This window comes from Mastomys coucha, unplaced genomic scaffold (assembly GCF_008632895.1).
Source record: "Mastomys coucha isolate ucsf_1 unplaced genomic scaffold, UCSF_Mcou_1 pScaffold5, whole genome shotgun sequence".
Classification (NCBI taxonomy): Eukaryota; Metazoa; Chordata; class Mammalia; order Rodentia; family Muridae; genus Mastomys; species Mastomys coucha.
In genome coordinates this window covers 94,867,802-94,886,940 of record NW_022196911.1, presented here as the reverse complement: position 1 = coordinate 94,886,940, position 19,139 = coordinate 94,867,802, and the positions used below count along the sequence as shown (strand labels likewise).

Sequence of the window (19,139 nt, the reverse complement as noted above, 5' to 3'; positions counted from 1 at the left end):
CCTGTAACTTGGACTTTGTGCTAGGCCTGCTCAGCCTCTGCTTCAGGCCTTGCAAGGTTAGAAGTGTGATCACATATCTATGTGACCTGGAACAAGCAAGAACAGAAATATCTCCTGAGTTCCAGACACTAGACACAGATCTTGTGAGGTTGGCAACCCCCCTAGACACACACACACACACACACACAGACTCACACACACACACACACACACACATTTTCCAAGTTACTCTTGGTAGCCCTGCTAAGGGGCCTTGAGTGCTGGAAGGGTGTCTCCCGTTTCCTCTCTCAACCCCAGCCCTTCCCCAGCTTCAGAGAAACAATGGAGAACATCAGGAGGTTGGTTCATAGACTTCAGTGTATTTTTTTTTTCTATCGAGCAGTTTCTGCAATGACAACGAGGCCTGTACAACATACATGGTTCACTCTGTTAAAGCTACAGGGTTGGGGGGATGGCACCCCTGAGAATCAGCGGGGCAAGCATTACAACCAGAGGCAGGCAGCAGCCCAGGGCTGGGAGAGGTGACATTTGTGGGGGGCTGGGGAACTAGAAGGGGCTGAGGAAGGGCTACAGAAGAGGGACAGGACATCTGGGCTGCCGGGGCGCAGCCAGCAGTTGCAGGGGAGCAGCAGAACATGGGAGAGGGATGGTCACCATCACCATTATGGGCCAAGGAGTGGCATGGTCACCATCACCACTATGAGCTGGGGAAGTCGTATGGCATGTGTCTGTGGATACTTTGCCAGGAACTGCTGTATAAAAGGGACTGTACAACATAACCTATAATACAGTGTTTACATATGATACAAGGTTCGTTCCCTCTTTGGGCTTTAAAAAATAAATGTACAATTCCAGAGCTTTGGGTACAAAATATATACAGTCCCAGAGCAGGAGCTTCAGCTGACTTCACGGCTGCCTCGGCCACTGCCACCTCTTCAGTAGGGCCAGGGAGGAGGGTGTGAGGCTGTGCCAGGAAACCTCACCCAGTAGCTGCCAGGAGCCCCTGCACCCCCTTAGCTGTAGAGGAAGGGATGGGAGAGGTAATAAAGGCCCCGCCAGAGCCCAGCTCCATCTTTATAGCTGCTGCTGTCTTTCTCCTCCCCATGCAGGGAGGAGCTATCTGCCCTAGGTACTGAGATCCACCCTAGGCTCTACAGAAAGACAAAGGGGGATGCAGACAGACAGACAGACAGACAGACAGACACGGACACAGACACAGACACAGGTTGGTGGCAGACACAGAACCAAAAGGAGGATAATAACTCCCTCCTTAGCAGTGAGAACCACCCCCCAAGGCAGAGAGGTCTGGGGAGCAGGTACCCCTAACTCCGGATACTACTGCGTCCCACCAAGTATGAGGCAGAGGCAGGGTCCCAGAGGCAGCTTAGGCCTGCGTTTCCCTGAGCATCTTTTAGCCTCTCACTGACACATATCCAGAGATCTTGAGGGAAACTTGGGTGGGGGATTTGCAGGGACTGATGGGTAACTCCTCTGCCTACTGATACTTCCTGCCTTCAGGAACAGGTTGGCCCACAGTCTTGCTATGTAGGACAGCGGGTGGGGTCGGGCAGGGAGTGACTGGAGACATAGCCAACAAGGGTAGCACCAAACGGGAAGGGATCCTCAAAATGCTTGTGACACTCTCCCTACATTACCAAACGCACTCCTGCACCCTGAAAGGGGACATGTACATTGTACATCACACACACACACACACACACTCACACGTGCGCACACACACTATTCTAGGGGGTGTATATCCAGGGATCAGTGAAACAGTTGCCAGCGAAGGAGGCTTCCAGTGCCTCCCATACCACAGCTGTGATCTGGGAGCAAGTGCTTTTTTTTTCCCTACATGGGAAGCGGAGGCTAGAAACTCCATCTCTGGAACAGATCTCACTTGGAGAGCAGAGAGGTGCTCTCTCCCTTGCCCGGAGAGGCCAGACACCAGGCTTCACACCAGCTTGAGTGTGAAGAGGACCTCAGCAGGATGACAGGCTCATGTGTGGGCCAACCCAACTCCTCCTTGTCCGGATGGGAAGTGCCTCAAGGGAGAAGCTGTCCCGTGGGGGTTGTTGAGGGCATCGTGCAAAGTGCTTGAGTGCCAGGTGCCAAGGACCGAGGCGGGGGGGGGGCAGCTGGGCCCCCTTGCTCTCACTGACTATTCGCCTCCAACTTGTAGGAGAGCTCAAAGAGGTGGTTCTGGTTGTCGATGACCTGGAACTGGCGCACATAGGCCTTGGTCTGCAGGTGATGCGGGGAGGCCTCCATGTCTAGGCCTGGGGTACAGGGAGGGAGAGGTGGTCAGCCTCCCAGCCTCCCTTTATCCCCTCTATGCATGCCAGGCAAGCAGGGCAAAAGGGTTGTGAATGGGGACAGGTGTTGGCACACGCCCAAGGCAAGAATGGAGAACTGACCAATCTAAGAAACCACACACTTGAGCATGGTGCTCACTCTCCCATCCCTCCTCTGCCGCAATCCTCCTGGGAAGCTCACTGGGCCCAGGGTACTCACAGAGGGGCCGGCTCCGATATTTTCGGATTGTCCTCACTTTCTCGGCCACTGAATGCTGGGAGAATGACAAGGAATTAGCCCCGAAAATGGGCGCAGATGGAGGCCTCCCCCCTTTTCTCTCTACTGAGTTCGTCCTACTATCTTCAGTCTCCATTGATGGGGCCTCTGAAGGGCCTAAGGATGGGTAATAGCAAGATGCCAAGAGAAGGAGGTTGTTGAATGCCCCCCCCCCAAGCTGCCTGACAGCTTCGCCTTTTGTGGGTGGGTTGCTACAGTGATGCCACCAGGGAGACAGGCTGGAGTCTGTTAGGCAAGCTGGGCAGCAGAAAGGAAGGCTGCTATTTGGGGGAAGTGACAGGAGGGAGAGGGGGAAGGCAGCCCCTCACTCACAGAACAGGGGTTGACAGTTCCACTCACCAGCTTCTCAATGTTCACTAGGCCATCCACGAGGGTTTTGCTCCCCTCATGTAGGAAGGTCAGGTCTAGGGAGCAGGAAGACAGCTCAAAGTGAGGACGGAGTAGGAGAGGGAACCCATCGCAGTCGCTTATAATCTGCGCATGCGCAGTTCTGGAGTCCGGGGGGGCCCCACAGCTGAGTTGAAAGGGGACTAAGAGACGGGGGCGGGGGGAGGATGGGAGAAGGGTTCACAGATAAGAACAGCACAGAGCCTAGGAGGGACTGACCTTTGAGGATCAGGGGCACGAACGGAATCAGTGGGGGCTTCATTTTGGAGATGACTTCTCTGTAGCTTTTATGGTTCCGGCAGGGGTCCTAGCATTCCACAGAAGGTTCAGAGACAAATGGACCTAGTGTACCCTCAAAGACGGCTCCCATTCCCTAGGGGTGGGGGCTAAGAAAACGCAATCCCACTCACCGTCAAGCTCTCAAATTTACGGAACAGGTTCTTGAATTTCCCTGGAAGCTTCTGCAGAGAGTTTGAAGGAAGGAAAAAAAAAATGAAAGAAAGAGAAAGAGAAAGAAAGAAAGAAAGAAAGGAAAAAGAGAGAGAAGAAAAAAGAAGAAGGAGAAAGAAGAGGAGAAGAAGAAAAAGAAGAAGAAGAAAAAGAAGAAGAAGAAGAAGAAGAAGAAGAAGAAGAAGAAGAAGGAGAAGAAGAAGAAGAAAAAGAAGAAGAAAGGAAGGAAGAAAAAAAAAGAAATGTCAGTGTGGTGCTCCTTGAATTTCATGGGAGAATGTGACTAGTCTTGAGTTATAGACACATTTCCAGACAGGAGGAGAAACTAGGTGAGGACATAGAATCAGGGAGCTTGAAACTTCACACAGCACAGAAATGCTCCCTCCACCTGCCGGCTGAGACCCAGGTGAGGCTCATAGCAAGGCCCCTGGGCTGGGATTCTAGCTTTTTACTAACTTGCAAACACATGGACAAAGCTCTACGTCCTGAGTGGCAGAGGCCAGGAGAGGGCACCTGCTTCTCACTGGCACAGAGATTCACCACAGAGCAGCAGCATCAGGAGGCTGCACTGGAGAGAGTCTGAGAGCCCAAGATCCTGGGGTGGGACAACTGTGGGCAGAGAAGGGAGAGGTCGCCTCACCTCCCAGGTGAGCCGCAGGCGGCTGACAGCCGCGTTGTCCAGCCCCATGACCACCGCGTAGAAGGACAGCAGGTCCTGGTTCTGCTTGCAGCTGTGGGGGGGAGGGAGGCGGGGTTAGAGGTCACGGGGTCACTGCACCCTTCCCAGCCTCCACCAGCAGCACTCACATGGCTGCGATCTTGATGAACTTCTTGAGCAGCTGTACACGCTTGCCCGGGGCCTCACAGAGCAGGACCTCGGTGGCCACCCAGTGAGTGACCTCACTGCAACGCTGCAGCAGCAACTCCAGGTTGGCTGTCTCTCGGCGGCCACGCTCCCCGTGGAATACGTAGTCCACGAACTCCAACTGCATCGGGTCGGCAGAGGAGACACCAAGGTAACGGGAAGTGGGTAGAAAGATGGCAGCACGGAGCACATGGACAGGGAGAGATAGAGGAGAGCGGGTAGGGAGATGGAAAAATGGGGACAGCAGCGGGGGAAATCAATGTTAGCACTATTCACCACCTATGAGCACGTGGGCACCAGGCACTTGCTAGTCTCTTATTCTCCCTTTGCTCTCTCTCTCTCTGTCCCTCCCTTTCTCTCCTTGCCTCTCTCTCCCTCCTTCCCTCTCTCCCTCCCTCCCTTCCTCCCTCCCCCCCACCCCCTCTCAAGAGATTTTACTTTGGGAACTGAAGTGAGAGCACATACTGATCTTGCAGAAGATGAAGTACAATTCCCAACACCAACACTAGGCAACTCCCAACTACCTGTTACTCTAGGGAATCTGACATCTCTATGACCTTATAAAAAGATAGATACAAGTACTCAGAAATAAATGATAATAAAAATAAAAAAAGATTTTAGTTGCGGGGTGGGGGGCAGGGCTGGAGATGTTGCTCAATGGTTAATATGTGTACCGATCTTCCAGGCAACCTGAGTGCGGTTTTCAGAACCCATGTCACACATCTCACAACTATCTGGAACTCCAGTCCCAGAGGATTCTGATGTTTCTGGCCTTTGTGGGCACCTGCACTCACATGCGCATGCATACACTCATGCACATGCACGTACAATTAAAAACAAAATACATCTTAAAATAAATTTGCCAGGTGTAGTGGTGAATACCTTTAATCTCAGCACTTAAGGCAGGTGGATCTCTGAGTTCGAGGCCAGCTTGGTCTACATAGTGAGTTCCAAGATAGCCAGGGCTACATACTGAGACCCTGCTTCAACAACAACAACAACTTATGACTTTTATATTTATTTATATGTGTGTGTGTGGTCTGTGCACATTTCTGTAGAGGCCAGAAGAGGGCATTAGAGCCCCTGAAGCTGGAATTACTGGTGGTTGTGAGCCACTGGATTTGGAGCTGGGAATCCAATTGATCCCTCTGAAACACCAGCACTCTCTTTTTTTTTTTTTTTTTTTTTTTTGATTTTTTGAGACAGGGTTTCTCTGTATAGTCCTGGCTGTCCTGGAACTCACTCTGTAGACCAGGCTGGCCTCAAATTCAGAAACCCACCTGCCTCTGCCTCCCAAGTGCTGGGATTAAAGGCGTGTGCCACCACCACCCGGCACACCAGCACTCTTAACCTCTCTGCCAATTTTCCAACCCTCATATTTTTTGTTTGTTGTTTTGAGCCAGGGTTTTATGTATCTCAGGCTGGCCTGCAACACATGTAGCCTAGGATAATCTGGATCCTTCTGCTTTCACTTCCCAAGTACAGAAAAGTACAAGCATGCACCATCAACTGAGAGTACAAGCGTGCACCATCACGCCTGGTTCACTCAGTGGTGAGGACCAAGCCCGGGGTTGTGTGCACGCTAGGCAAGCACTCTACCAATTGAACTAGACCCTCAGCTTAATATTAATCTTTTTTTTTTTTTTTTTTTTTTACGATCTTGACATGAATCCTGATTCAGAGTCTATGGAAGCAGCACTTGGGCCCCGAAACACTCTGCTGAAGAGGATCTCTACCATTTTCCCAGATGAGGGGACAAAGGCCTATAAAGGTTGTGGCTCTGCACTGCCCATGTGCGGCGAGCCTTCTAGCTAGGACTGTGTTGCAAAAGCAGACTCCCGGGAGCAAGCACATTCCCTGCCTAGCACAAGCTGCAGCCTCACCTCGTGCACACACCGGAACAGCTCCCAGTGGAAAGCAGTCAGGTGATTGGCCACATCTTCAGGCTCCACCCGGTGGATCTCTGTGTCTCCTGGGGAGACCTGGATCTCCTCAGGAAGGGGTACCTGGTGGCACGTGGGGTGAGAGGAACTTGGCTACCTGTGGTAAGGTGAGAGACTCAGCCCCGCCTCCCACATCTCTTATTACCACAGACATAGTTAAAGGAGTTCTTACTAGGGCCTCATAGCTGTCCCGGGTACAGGCAAATAGGTGGCTGTTGATGCCCAGCGTGGTGAAAACACAGTCCTCCGTTGGCTGGAGGAGGACCTTCTCTGCAGAGGGACAGGCTGTTCAGCTTTGGCCACCCACACCCTTCACATACCTGAGCCACCATCCCCCTTCCCATGCAGGAGCCCACAAAACACTGACACACATCCTAGACCAGCAGGACCAGCATCATCACCACCCGAGGCCATATTTATCTGAAATTTGTCAAATGATTTCCTTTGCCTTTATAGACTCCACCCCATAAGTATCTCCTCTCTTATCCCCTCATCCCTGCGCACTGGATAAATTGGAATACTTTTTCTTTCTTTCTTTCTTTTTTTTTTTTTTTTTTTTTTTTTTTTTTTTTTTTGGTTTTTCGAGACAGGGTTTCCCTGGCTATCCCGGACCTCACTCTGTAGACCAGGCTGGCCTCGAACTCAGAAATCCAACTGCCTCTGCCTCCCAAGTGCTGGGATTAAAGGCGTGCGCTACCACTGCCCAGCTCGATCTTGTCTTTCTTACACATACACACACACACACACACACACACACACATGCTATGCTACATTGCTGGCTCTCTGCCTCCCCACAAGATTGGAACCTCCCCTATGTCATCAGTTTGAGGGGGAAAAGTGGAGCATGTCAGATATCAGGGAGAGGTGTGTGTGAGAGACCCAGAACACCATCTCCAAGTAGGTATCAGGTAGCACCCAGGCCAGGACCCAAGGGTTCTGCACCAGTATGTCCCCAATTTCAATGTTCACAGGAATGTCCTGGGAGGGCTGGGCCAGATGCAGATTCAAATCCTGTAGGTTTGGGGTAGGGGCTCCCAGGTGATGTACTCCCCAAGGCTGGACCCGGGACGACCCTCTGAGCATCGAGGATGTAGAATTTAGTTTTTACCCCTGCCTAATGTGCTGACTCTCACCTCCGGAGGAAGCGACAGCTACGAGGATGAGGGCATCCTCACGCTCCGCAGGCTCCTCCGAGTACTGCAGCTTCTCTGTCACAGAGCCCAGAATGTCTTGCACTGAGGCTGAGAGGCGACTGCGTATGGTCACGTAAGAGTGGTCAGGCATGTAGACTCGGCAGAAGACTGAAGAGACACAGAGAAGACACTGGGAAAGGGCCTTTGGAGACTCTGTTGTTAGTGTTCAAGGCCCGGGCACCCAACCCCCTCCCAGAGCCTCTCCCAAAGCTTTGCTCTTCCTAAGGGCCACACTCACTCTCATCAGAGCCCCTGAAGGCCACTCGGGTCTGCAGACAGGAATCTATCCGGCGGAAGTGTCGGAAGAGCGGCTTAACCTGCTTGCTGGGTGGCTGGCTTTCTTCTGGAATCCTGGCATGAACATTGCTGGGCATCAGCAAGCCCTGCCAGGCATATGGAGCACCAGGCAGGAACATTAAGCAGAGGTAGGACACTGACCAGCATAGGACAATTGTACAAGTGACCCAGATCGACTGTCACCTCTTTCAGGGGCTCTTCTCTGGTCCACCCACCCATGAGGAGAGATGACTCTCTCAGTCTCAAAAGGCGTAAAACGACAGAAAGATAGTGTTTGTGTTCACGTCGTCTTTTCTACCAGATTGACAGCTCTTGGGGGATGGGATTAGTTTTTACAGTCCTTCATCCTTCATGCCCTGCCACACTCTCTGCACATGGTAGGTACTAGGACATCAGATGCCTGAATTTTGCTGACAAGGGCTTCACAGTCTGGGAAGGAGACAGCCATGTGTGCAACTCCTTCTAACACCAGCCAGGAAGTGTTGGTGAGGTGACAAAGGTGCAGGAGGGTGATGCTTGTGGGGAAGGAAACTTCCTGAAAGGGAGAAAGCTGAGATGTTAACATAAAAGAGACAGCCTTTGACCCAAGCCCTGAAGGATTGTGGGAAGAAAACGTAGGAAGGCTGGGAGAGATGGCTCAGTGGTTAAGAGTACCAGCTGCTCTTCCAGAGGTCCTGAGTTCAATTCCCAGCAACAACATGGTAGCTCACGACCTTCTGAAATGGGATCCGAGTCCCTCTTCTGGTGTGTCTGAAGACAGCTACAATGTACTCATGTATGTAAAATAAATAAATAAAATAAGTCTTTAAAAAAAAAAAAGTAGGGAGGCACCAAAGTTGCCAGAAAAATAGATGAAGAAGGGGGTGGGAGAGATGGCTCAGTGGTTAAGAGCATTAGCCACTCTTCCAGAGGACCAGGGTTCAATTCCTATCCCCCACATGGCACCTCACAGATCCAACACACAAGCAGGCAAGACACCAATGTGCATAAAATAAAAATAAATTTAAAAAATAGGTGTAGAGGAAACATGAGAGGAGATGGGGAAGATCAGGAGGTGGTGGGAAGGGGAAGGGTGCTGATGCTGGGCTAGGATTTAGATCATCAGGTGCTGATGCTGGGTTTGGAGACATTAGGGAACGTGGATGCTTTGGGAACAGGGAGGTGAAGGACTCCTTTAGGAAAAGCTGCAAGATATCTTTGGTGTCAGAAGGGAGAAAGAGGCAAGGCCAGAGGCTGAAGTCCTCAAGGGCTGTGACAATGGTCTAGGGGGAGATAATGAACCCTGCAGCAGCAGGAATGGGGAGAAAACCAAGAAGTGACTGGATATCCTTGTGCCCTGGTGCTAGGGAGGTCAATTTTGGGGATATTTGCCAACTGTTTGTTTGTTTGTTTTGGTAATAGTGGGGATTAAACCTAGGACACCACACATATTAGACAAGCATTCCACCACTGCTCTATCCCAAGCCCTTACTATATATATATATTTTTTGAATCTTGAGATGTGATCTCATTAAGTTGTCCAAGCTGGCCTTGAAGTGATGATTCTTCTACTACTTTAGCCTCCCAAATACCTGGGATCACAGGGGTATGCCACCATGCTGATACAGTTATTTTTAAGATTTGTTTGTATTTTTAATGCATATGGGTATTTTGCCTGTATGTGCCCTGTGTACCAGATGCAGGCCCTACACTTACAGTGCAAAAGAGGGCATCAGAGCCTCTGGAACTAAAGTTACAGATGGTTGTGAGATGCCATGTGCTGGAAGTCCAACCTGGGTCCCTTTGAAGAACAGAAAGTGCTCTTAACCACTGAGCCATCTCTGTCACTCCTGTTAACTAATTTTTAAGGACAGCCATTAGATGTGTGTTCATTTATACACACACATGTTGTAAACTTAAGGTCAAATAAATCATTATCAAAAAGACAGTTTCCCCGGGCAGTGGTACGCACTGCGCCTTTAATCCCAGCACTTGGGAGGCAGAGGCAGGCAGATTTCTGAGTTTGAGGCTAGCCTGGTGTACAGAGTGAGTTCTAGGACAGCCAGGGCTATACAGAGAAACCCTGTCTTGAAAAACAAAACAAAAAAAAAAAACAACAAAAAAAAAAAAAAAGAAAAAAGAAAAAGAAAAAAGAAAAAAAGACAGTTTCACCAGGCGGTGTTGGCACATGTCTTTAATCCCAGCCCTGGGAAGGCAAGGATTTGAGTTTGAGGGCAGCTGGTCTACAAAATGAGTTCCAAGACAGCCAGGGCTACACAGAGAAACCCTGTCTCAGAAAACAAACAAAACAAAACATAGCAAAACCTGTGCCAGAGATCAGGGCATAAGACTTTGCAAGGCAAACGTAAAATAACTGGGGCAAGTTTCAAGGACTCCCATCTAAAAAGTAAGTAAGTAAATAAATAAGAAGAGAAAAAACAAAACAAAACAAAACCAGACGGTAGTTTTTCTAAGTTCTTTTTCCTAAGTTTTGTACTGGCTCTGCTCCAGCTTATTTAGGCCTATATATGGATGTAGCGGAAATACTACGTAACTACTCCCGCCAATCTCTTCCCAACTCCACAGTCAACGACACCATGTTGATAGCTTGAAACAAACCATGGTGAGAATATTTACACCATGGGAATCAGAGCTATAAACTAGGGATCTTTCTCAGAAAGCGGGGCTTGTTAAATATCTGCTGGAACACTACCAAAGTGATAGGAAAGACAGACCAAACACTAAAAAAGAATGAAGCAGGACCTGGTGGCACAGGCCCACTTGGAACCCTGAGACCAGAGGATTGCTGTTGGTAGAAGCCATCTTGGGCTACACAGTGAGTTGGAGCTTAGCTTGAGCTATACAGTAAGTAAGACAGATTGCCCAGCTTCCCCCTTGCCCCTTTGAAAAAAAGATTGAATTAGAGACATCGTTCTGTGGTTCTATGTTACTCTCCAGGGAGGGAAAGATGCTGAGAGCAAACCATATTGAAATGTTAAAGGTCCCAGAGAAATGGCTCCATGATTTAGAGCACTGGCTGCTCTTGCCGAGGACCCCATTTCTGTTCCCAGCACCCATGTTGTTGTAGCTAACAGCCATCTATGACTTAAGTTCTTGGAAAACCAATGTCCTTTTCTGACCTTGGTAGACCCAAGCATGGAGGTGGAACACAGATATATATGCAGGCAAAACAATATAAGAAAATAAAGTATCTTAGAAAGCAAGCAAGCAAAGAAACAAACAACTAATATGGTGAAGCCACAAGACCAGAGGCAGCCCCTGTATTAGAGGAACTCAGGGGTCCCCTTTCCCCTCACTTTAGCTCCACTGTCTCCACCAGCTGGTGCAGCCTCAGTGTGTCCTCTCGGAGGTCTTGGTAAAGGGACTCATCCTTCATAATTAGTAGATACAGTTCCTAGGGAGAGAGCAAAGGATGAGATGAGGGCTGAGGTCTCATCCCAACGACCACTCGCTACAAGGGCTGAGGCAGGGTCTCCATGCCTTAAGCACTTGGGAATCCCATAGAGCAAAGTCCCAGGGCATCTTTTGCTTCCAGGTATCCAGCTTGAAGAATGTGACTCCGTCACAGGGGCCCCTTGCAGAGCTGACAGCCAGCTTACCCATCTTTTCCCTCCCAGGCCCACCTTGATAATGTGGCCGGCCCCTTCTTCCTCTTGCAGTAGTCCTTGGTAGGTATCCAAGAAATGAAGGAGTAGAGCTAGGCAGGCTTGCTTCCGGCCCAGCCCCTCTGGACCCTCCACATTCCTTGACTGAACAAAGCTGACGCCTAAGTTAAGTAAAAGTTCTGGAGAGCCAAGGAAATTGGGCAAGGTAAATTGTCCCCAAATAGTCTGGGCTTGGGTACCAGGAGAAAAGAAGGTATTCAGGGCCCCGAACTCAAGACTCATATGCACACCAGCCATGATTGTGCTTAGAATACAAATAAGAGCTTCAATTTAGCCGGGCGGTGGTGGTGCATGCCTTTAATCCCAGCACTTGGGAGGCAGAGGCAGGCGGATTTCTGAGTTCAAGGCCAGCTTGGTCTTCATTTGGTTGACACCTCAATTAGTTCTGATAACTCCCTACCTCAGACCAGCCGGCATCCTATAACTCCCTACCTCGGAACAGCCGGCACCCTATGCTGTATAGGAGTCTCAGAGCACTACCACACCTGCAGCAAGGCTGATCCTCCCAGCAACCCAGAGCAGAGCAACTATCCATCTCCATTCGATGGGAAGTGATCTGCCCCAGGTCACACGGCTGGTGAGATCAAAGGCTGGATGTGTCCTCTAAAGGAGAGTTTTGGGGGCTGGAGAGATGGCTCAGCGGTTAAGAGCACTGACTGATCTTCCAGAGGTCCTAAGTTCAATTCCCAGCAACCACATGGTGGTTCACAACCATCCGTAATGGGATCTGATGCCCTCTTTTGGGGTATCTGAAGACAGCTACAGCAAGCAGGGCCAGAGGGAGAGCTGGAGAGATGGCTCAGCGGTTAAGATGACTCACAACCATCCATAATGAGATCTGATGTTCTCTGCTGGTGTGTCTGAAGACAGCTGCAGTGCACTTACATATAATAAATAAATAGCCGGGCAGTGGTGGCACATGCCTTTAATCCCAGCACTTGGGAGGCAGAGGCAGGTGGATTTCTGAGTTTGAGGCCAGCCTGGTCTACAGAGTGAGTTCCAGGACAGCCAGGGATACACAGAGAAACCCTGTCTCAAAAAAACAAAAACAAAAACAAAAATAAATAAATAGGGCTGGAGAGATGGCTCAGTGGTTAAGAGCATTGACTGTTCTTCCAGAGGTCCTGAGTTCAAATCCCAGCAACCACATGGTGGCTCACAACCATCTGTAATGAGATCTGATGCCCCCTTCTGGTGTGTCTGAAGACAGCTACAGTGTACTTACATATAATAATAAATAAATCTTTAAAAATAAATAAATAAATAAATAAACCTTAAAAAGAAAAAAAGAAAAAGAAAGGAGAGTTTGGGCTGGAATGTAGTTTGTAAGAATAGGAGACATGGCTCCCTCCTGGTCTGTCCTTTCAGAAGCTCCAGAAAAGGATATTACTGGTGTAACTCTTGTAGAAACTTTTCTGTTGGCAGGAAGAGGGAGTGGGTGAGAACAATGTCATCAAGAAGAATATCTGTGGAGATCAATGGGTGTCACAGAGGTCAGAAGGGGCTTCAAGAACCCATCTGCAAACCCTGAAGCCCCCCCCCCCCTTTTCTGCCTCTTTAGTAAGCCCGGCCACCTGCCCTGTCATGCTCTGCACACGCGAGTGCACACATGTGTGAAGGTTCTGGGCAGCCGCTGCGGGGGTGGGGCTGGCAGCTGCCAAGGCAGCTGGAGGGAGGGGGGTGCCTTTGAAGGCCATGCACACTTCTCTTCAGTGTGGGGGAAGTTGGTCAGATAATACACCATGCCTGAGATCTGCTCAGAAGAAAAGGGAGTCCACAGAAGGGACCATCGACAGAGAAGTGGCAAACAGAGGTTCCAGTCAGAGTGATGTGGATGTGTGGGATGTGTGTCCATCCTCCCCTACCTCATAGCTTTGAGTTTCAACAGGGCAGGTGAGGACCATTCCCATTAAAATTGGCAGAGGAGACAGGCTGCCATCTCTTTATCTCGGTCTTTAAATAGAAGTCCTATGTCCACTGGGTGCTCAGAGGTAGAAGGGTTAATGATGAAAAGGAGGGGGGAGGGGCTCCTCTCACCACCCTTTTCCCTCCACACCCCTGTCTGGGCCTGGCTCAGCCAGTCAGCCAGGTACAAGGTCGCCCTGACTTGCCGCCAGCCTTGGGGTGGGGCAGGGCTCGCTTGGCACACACAGACAGGCAGGGCACAGGGAGGGAGCCAGGTGTCCTCACCAGGACAGGTTAGGGCTAGGTCCCCAGGCACTGCTCCAGGACAAAAACCAAGGCTTCTGACAACCCTTGGTTGTCGTGCCCTGCTGCCAAGAACAGCCAGGAAAGTGGAGGCGGAGGAGCCACACAAGATTGTCTACTTGAATTTATTTTGTTTCACAGAGGAGAAACTGAGGCCCAGAGCTAGAAGGCACTTGCCAGGAGCCAGAAGAAGAACCGAGAGCGCTTTGTTCTCTCCTCAATATTGGGCAAGCAGAGTGTCGGGGTAGAGTCTAGTGGCAAAGCAGAGTATCAGGGCCTAGTACCTGGTGCACAAGGGGCTGCCTAGACCTTTTGAAGAGCTCTGGCTAGGTGTGGAGAGCCTTCAATAAGCAGTTGTCTCCTCCTACGCAGCCTGGGCAGAAATCAAGTGGCTTGAGAACGTGGTGGCTTATATTAAAAAACATTGGAGTGGCAGTTTAAAAGGAGGGGTTTCCCAAACTAGTTACTCTGGAGATTTTGGCCTGCCAGGCCAGATAATATGGGTGACAAATTGGGAGTCTTAACCCCGGGGAAAACTGGACAATCTGTTGTCTAAACTGGACAGCCTCTTTCCCTCTCTACTCAGCTACTGGGCTCCATTCTGAAAGTCAGTCAGAAGGGCCCCCCAGCCCTCACACCCAGCTCCAGGCTTAGGACCCAGGCATAAGGAGGCCCGATATCCTGATATCCTTCCTCCTCCCATCTTTCTCTCACTAGAGTGTGAATGTTAAAACCGGAGTAAAGGACAAGGAACACGGGCAGAGTGGAGAGATGCTGAGATGGGGGCTCCAGTTTGGCATCTGTTTCTTCCAAAGCAGGCTCGGGTCCAACGCACAGCCTCCCTGGGGAATGTGTCATAGAGACACAGGGTGTGTGGTGTAGGCGGGAAGTTATGGTTAAGAGAGCTGGTGTGTGTCTGATATTTTTCTAATTAAATCCAAAAGGTGTCAGCTCCCTAAGGCAACTGCAGCCTGAGCCAAAAGAGGAGACCCCGACCTTCAGGACAGAAATGGAGTAGAGGGTGACACTCCACTCCTAAAGCCAGGACGCCTCACAGAGGAGGAAGGGTAACCCCTATCACCGTCCCTCGTCTTTATGGTCTCAAGCTTAGGCTCTCAATCCTAAGACCCTCTGGGTTTAGCGGAGCGCCTAGTGAGAGCTAAAGACCCTGATGTCTCTACATCCATTCCAACTAGCAATGTGGAGGCCTAAGTTCCTCAAAAAGCCCTTTAACAGGGTGCTGGCATTCTAACAGGGGATGAAATGGCATCATCTCGGGCTTCTCAGGGTGTGGTTATTATTTTTTAAAAAGGCCCTCTGCTGAGGCATGACATAGGAAGGGTGGGGGCTACAGAGGCCCAAATCCCTCTGGATGCTGCAGTCTCCCTGTATCTTCCCTTAGAGACCTTCGAATTTACCCCCAAGGAGGACACTGTCCCTAAAGGCAGCCGGGTCCTATGACTATATCCACATGGCTCCACCAAGTGAGCCAGCTTGGGCTCTGGGCGCTTCTCCACAGCCAGGGACTCTTGTCAGCGGTTTTCAGGCCTTAGCTATGGTCTGGAGGGCAGCATCTAACCTCAGTTCGAAAGCTTCCACCTTAGGGTGTCAGTCAGGCCCTAATTTGGGGGCATGGGAGGAGGTAGGCCGTATCAAGGGCTCATGGGAGATTGGCTTAAATATCCGGGGGTGAGGGAGCATGGGCTAAGGAGAGAGATGGTTTCCCCTCTTCCCTGAGAACGACGCTAATGTGGGAAGGAAGGTGGGTGGGCACTACCATGTCCTTTCCCCTACATTACTTCGGGGTTACCCTCATCCTCTACACCAGCACTAAGGACAAGAAAAAAACCAGGGAGCATCCCCGGAGCCAACCCCTCACCCCCGACCCTGTGCTCTTTTGCTCTGGGATGGATGAGCAGGCTTACCTGAGGCGCTGCTGTCCCTGGTGGTCCCTCCAGCCAGGCGCTCCAGAACCCGGTTCAGAAGATGCTCTGGCCGCTCGGGGGCGCCCAGGGGGGCCCAGGGTGGTGAAGCCAGGGGTTCGCCGGGGGATAGCTCATCTGAGGAGTACGAGGAGGGAGAGCGCAGGGGCACCCCAGATCCTATCGGCCCAGGCCCGGGAACCTCCTCTAGCTGCAGCCAACAGGGCCCCCCACTGCCCGGCTCCTCAGAGACCCCTAATGGCTCTCCCCCTTCCTCCTCAACGGGCGGCTCCAGCCCGGGCTCGGTTGGGGGCTCTCGGAGGAAAGCTGGGAGCAGCAGGCGAGACACGCTCTGACGCCGCTGCAGTGGCCGCAGTCCCCCGGCCGGACCGCCGCCCCCACCAGGGCCACCACCCCCTCCAGGCCCTCCGCAGCAACCCGGACCCCCGCCGGGACCTCCAGCCACCGCTCGTCCGGCCAGCTGCGACGTCTGCTTCTTCAAAAATTTCTCCAGTGGCTTCATGCCCCCCCCCGCCCCTCTCCTAGGGGCCGCCGGGGGACCCAGGTGTCCCAGGCGCGGGCGGGGGGAGGCGGGGACACGATGCTCAGAGCCGAGGGAGCAGAGCCGAGGGCCGTGCCAGGCGTCGGACTGCGAGCGAGAGGTGGCCGAGCCTCGCTGGCCAGAGGCCAGTGGCCAGTGGCCGGGGGAGGTGCCAGAGGGAAGAGGAGCTCGCTCTCAGCGGCCTCCCATGCTGGCTGCGGCCGAAGGGTTGGCAGGCTAAGGAGCTGGTGTCCCCGACTCAGCGCTCCGGGGCCGGGCTCAGGCGACAGAGGCAGCGGGCGGAGCGCAAGGCTGAGGACGCGGCGGCGGCTGCGCTCCTGGCCCCGGGGAAGGTGGCAGAATTGAGACCGCGCCCCCTCCTCCAGTCCCCGCCCCTACCCTGCCTAGGCCCGCCCCCACCCGGCCGCGCGAGGCTTGAACTTGGACGCTGGTGCTGACCGCGAGGAAAATTCGGACTTGGTTCCTGACAGTCGCAGAAGGGCTAAGGAGAGGGAGAGTTCTCCCAAAGCAGAGGACTCCAGGCTCTCGATTACCGAGTCTCTTACGAGCATTTCTAATAACCAGGGTAGATGTTTGACCTTGGCACGCCTACCTGTGTACAGGTGAGGCATATAAAGACTGCTGAACTCTCTGCATCTTTCTCACAATTTTATTTGGTCATTATCTTCCACCTGTTGAGAAGGGCTGGGACAGCGTCTTGGGTAAACTGGCATTGGCAGTAGGGAGGGGCGGTACCCATATCCTTTTCTGATAGGGTATAGCGGGTGGTGCAGGGCCGCCTTGTAAGGCAGGTACTGGCAAGTAGTAAAGAGCCAGGCAGAGGCCAGCAAGCAGGTTGTGGCAGGTCTAATTGGGGTGAAAAAAGATAGTAGACTGCAAGAGACGACCAAAAGCACCAGGGTATCTTAGCCCAGGTGGCAGCAAAAGGAAGCAAGACTGAAGAGATGTGTAAGTCCCCAAACTGCCAATTATTGTCACCTAGCACCTTAGGGTTTTTTTTTGTTTTGTTTTTTGTTTTTGTTTTTTCGAGACAGGGTTTCTCTGTATACCTCTGGCTGTCCTGGAACTCACTCCGTAGACCAGGCTGGCCTCGAACTCAGAAATCCTCCTGCCTCTGCCTCTCAAGTGCTGGTATTAAAGACGTGCGCCACAACCGCCCGGTGCGCCTTAGTGTTTATAGCCATAGAATGGGAGAGATAGCGCCCTTACTCCTGATGGCCACGCCAGAGCATTTTGTCTCCAAGGGTACACTCCACTAGGATGGGGCTGTAGAGACACAGCGTAAACACATCCAGGCTTGAGATACTTGGTGAAGGAGTGTCACTAGGGTCCTGGTGGGCTGGTCCTCCTTGGGCAAAGCCCCACCCCTGTTTACTGTGCATCAGCAAGGCATGGATGGACAGGAAGGCTAATAGCTGGGAGTGGTGAAACTGACAGGGTGTGTACTACACTTGTGTTGCTGTCTGTGCAAACCCAGTTCCATGTGTGCTAGAGCATGTGTTCACAGAAATAAAGCTCTGCACATCCATCTGGGGATTTGGAGAGGGAACAAAAAAAAAAAGAAAAAAAAAGAAAAAAGAAAAGCTTAGGAACTAGGTTTGAGTATTGGCTTCCTGGACAGCCTTAATTGGACACTCAGCCTCTCGTCAGGTTGGAAATAGGAACTGGCTAGAGCAGCTTAGAGCTCCCCAGGTAACCTTTTAGGAAGCAAGTAAGAGGGGAGGGCTTCTCTTCTGCACATGCCACAGTTACCAGATTAAGCCGGTTGCCTTGGTAACCTCCTCTCTGGGCAGGATTTGGGATTGTCGGTTGGGAAGGGTGAAAAATTGGGGAGTGTGAAGGGTGTGGGAGCTGGAAATAAAAGGGACTGAGAGACTTCTAGAAACTAAAAGCTTGGGGAACAGGACTCTAGACCCTTCCAGTTACGGGAAGTGGCAGTCACTACATTCAAGACCTTGAATCAGAAGCAAAGGAAGCATTAAGCTGTGGTCCTCTTCTGTTCTGGCTACACACTGAAACCACATCGGGGCTTTTCTGAATGGCTGATGCCCAGGTCATACCCTAGATCAATTATGGGATCCTCTGCGGCAGGCCCAAGGTCTCTGTTAGTTTAGAAGGCTCCCCAGGTGATTCAAACAGCCTGTGCTGAAAATCACTGCTCTAGGTCAACTGCAGCTGTAAGATCTGGCAATTGCAAATCCTTGATGTTTTGAGTCACCTACAGGTAGGTCCATGGACTGACCCACAGCGGGGAAACTGATAGGGCATCTACATTACCATGAGAAAACCCAAAGAGAAAGGCAAGGTGGCATTCAATTACTTAACCATGGAAATGGAGGCCAACAAGCTTAACTGAGCCAGTCCAACCCATGGGCTTCTTCAAAGGTATTGGCCAGGGCTACCTAAGGCAGTAGTCTGTCTGCCCCTTACACCCCCATTATCTCTGCCCACTGAGAAGCAGGCTGGGAGGGCAGAGAGAACCTGAGGGCTTTGCTGAGCTTGAGTTTCTTCTTGCTGAGCTGGTTACCAGGGCAACAGAGAGAGCAATGGGATCTAAGAGCAGGACTAGGGAAGAGGCAGGGGTGAAAAGGCACCCCAACATTCCTTTCTCCTGCCAGTAACCTACCCACAGGGTTGGTTGACATTTTTTGCATGACCAGGGATACCAGGTCTATAGTTATCCATCACCTTGGGGGACAGAGGGAAGATGTTCCAACTTGTGGGCATTCCCACACCACCAAGGTAAAGCTTTGTGGAACAAAGAACGTTTCCAGCACCACAATACCCACTGGTCATCCACACCGAGTAGTCTTTGTATAATTGTAAACTTCCCCCCAAGGAAAGTTAATTCAAAACTGGAAATTACTCTGTGTGTGTTCCAGAGTTTCAAATAAAAAGCAGCATGAACCAGTTGGAGGTCTTTGTTTTCCTTGTCCTACCAGTTCAAGGTAGGTAGACTGGTAGTTGTCCTTCAGACTGTGCACCTTGGTATTTTAGTGCCATCTTTTCTTTCCAATAAAAGATAGCTATCTACAACTGGGCACAGTGGTACACA

General features: G+C 51.3%; 1 protein-coding gene across 2 annotated transcripts; it reads right to left on the bottom strand.

Moving 5' to 3' along the window:
• Positions 1-339: 339 nt before the first annotated feature.
• Positions 340-16,453, bottom strand: Rapgefl1 (Rap guanine nucleotide exchange factor like 1). Of its 2 annotated transcripts, none has more exons than XM_031352995.1 (15): positions 15,526-16,453; positions 12,780-12,858; positions 11,351-11,486; positions 11,024-11,121; positions 7,669-7,781; positions 7,371-7,538; positions 6,410-6,507; positions 6,178-6,300; positions 4,237-4,415; positions 4,070-4,160; positions 3,390-3,440; positions 3,199-3,286; positions 2,932-2,996; positions 2,515-2,569; positions 340-2,279 (listed from the first exon to the last, which is right to left on the bottom strand). In XM_031352995.1, the coding sequence occupies exons 1-15, from the start codon at positions 16,043-16,045 to the stop codon at positions 2,155-2,157; spliced, it is 1,989 nt and encodes a 662-aa protein (XP_031208855.1). In that variant the 5' UTR covers positions 16,046-16,453; the 3' UTR covers positions 340-2,154. The 2 variants fall into 2 exon arrangements, with proteins under 2 accessions (XP_031208855.1, XP_031208856.1); XM_031352996.1 differs by having other exon boundaries at positions 11,351-11,493; positions 15,526-15,640.
• Positions 16,454-19,139: the final 2,686 nt, after the last annotated feature.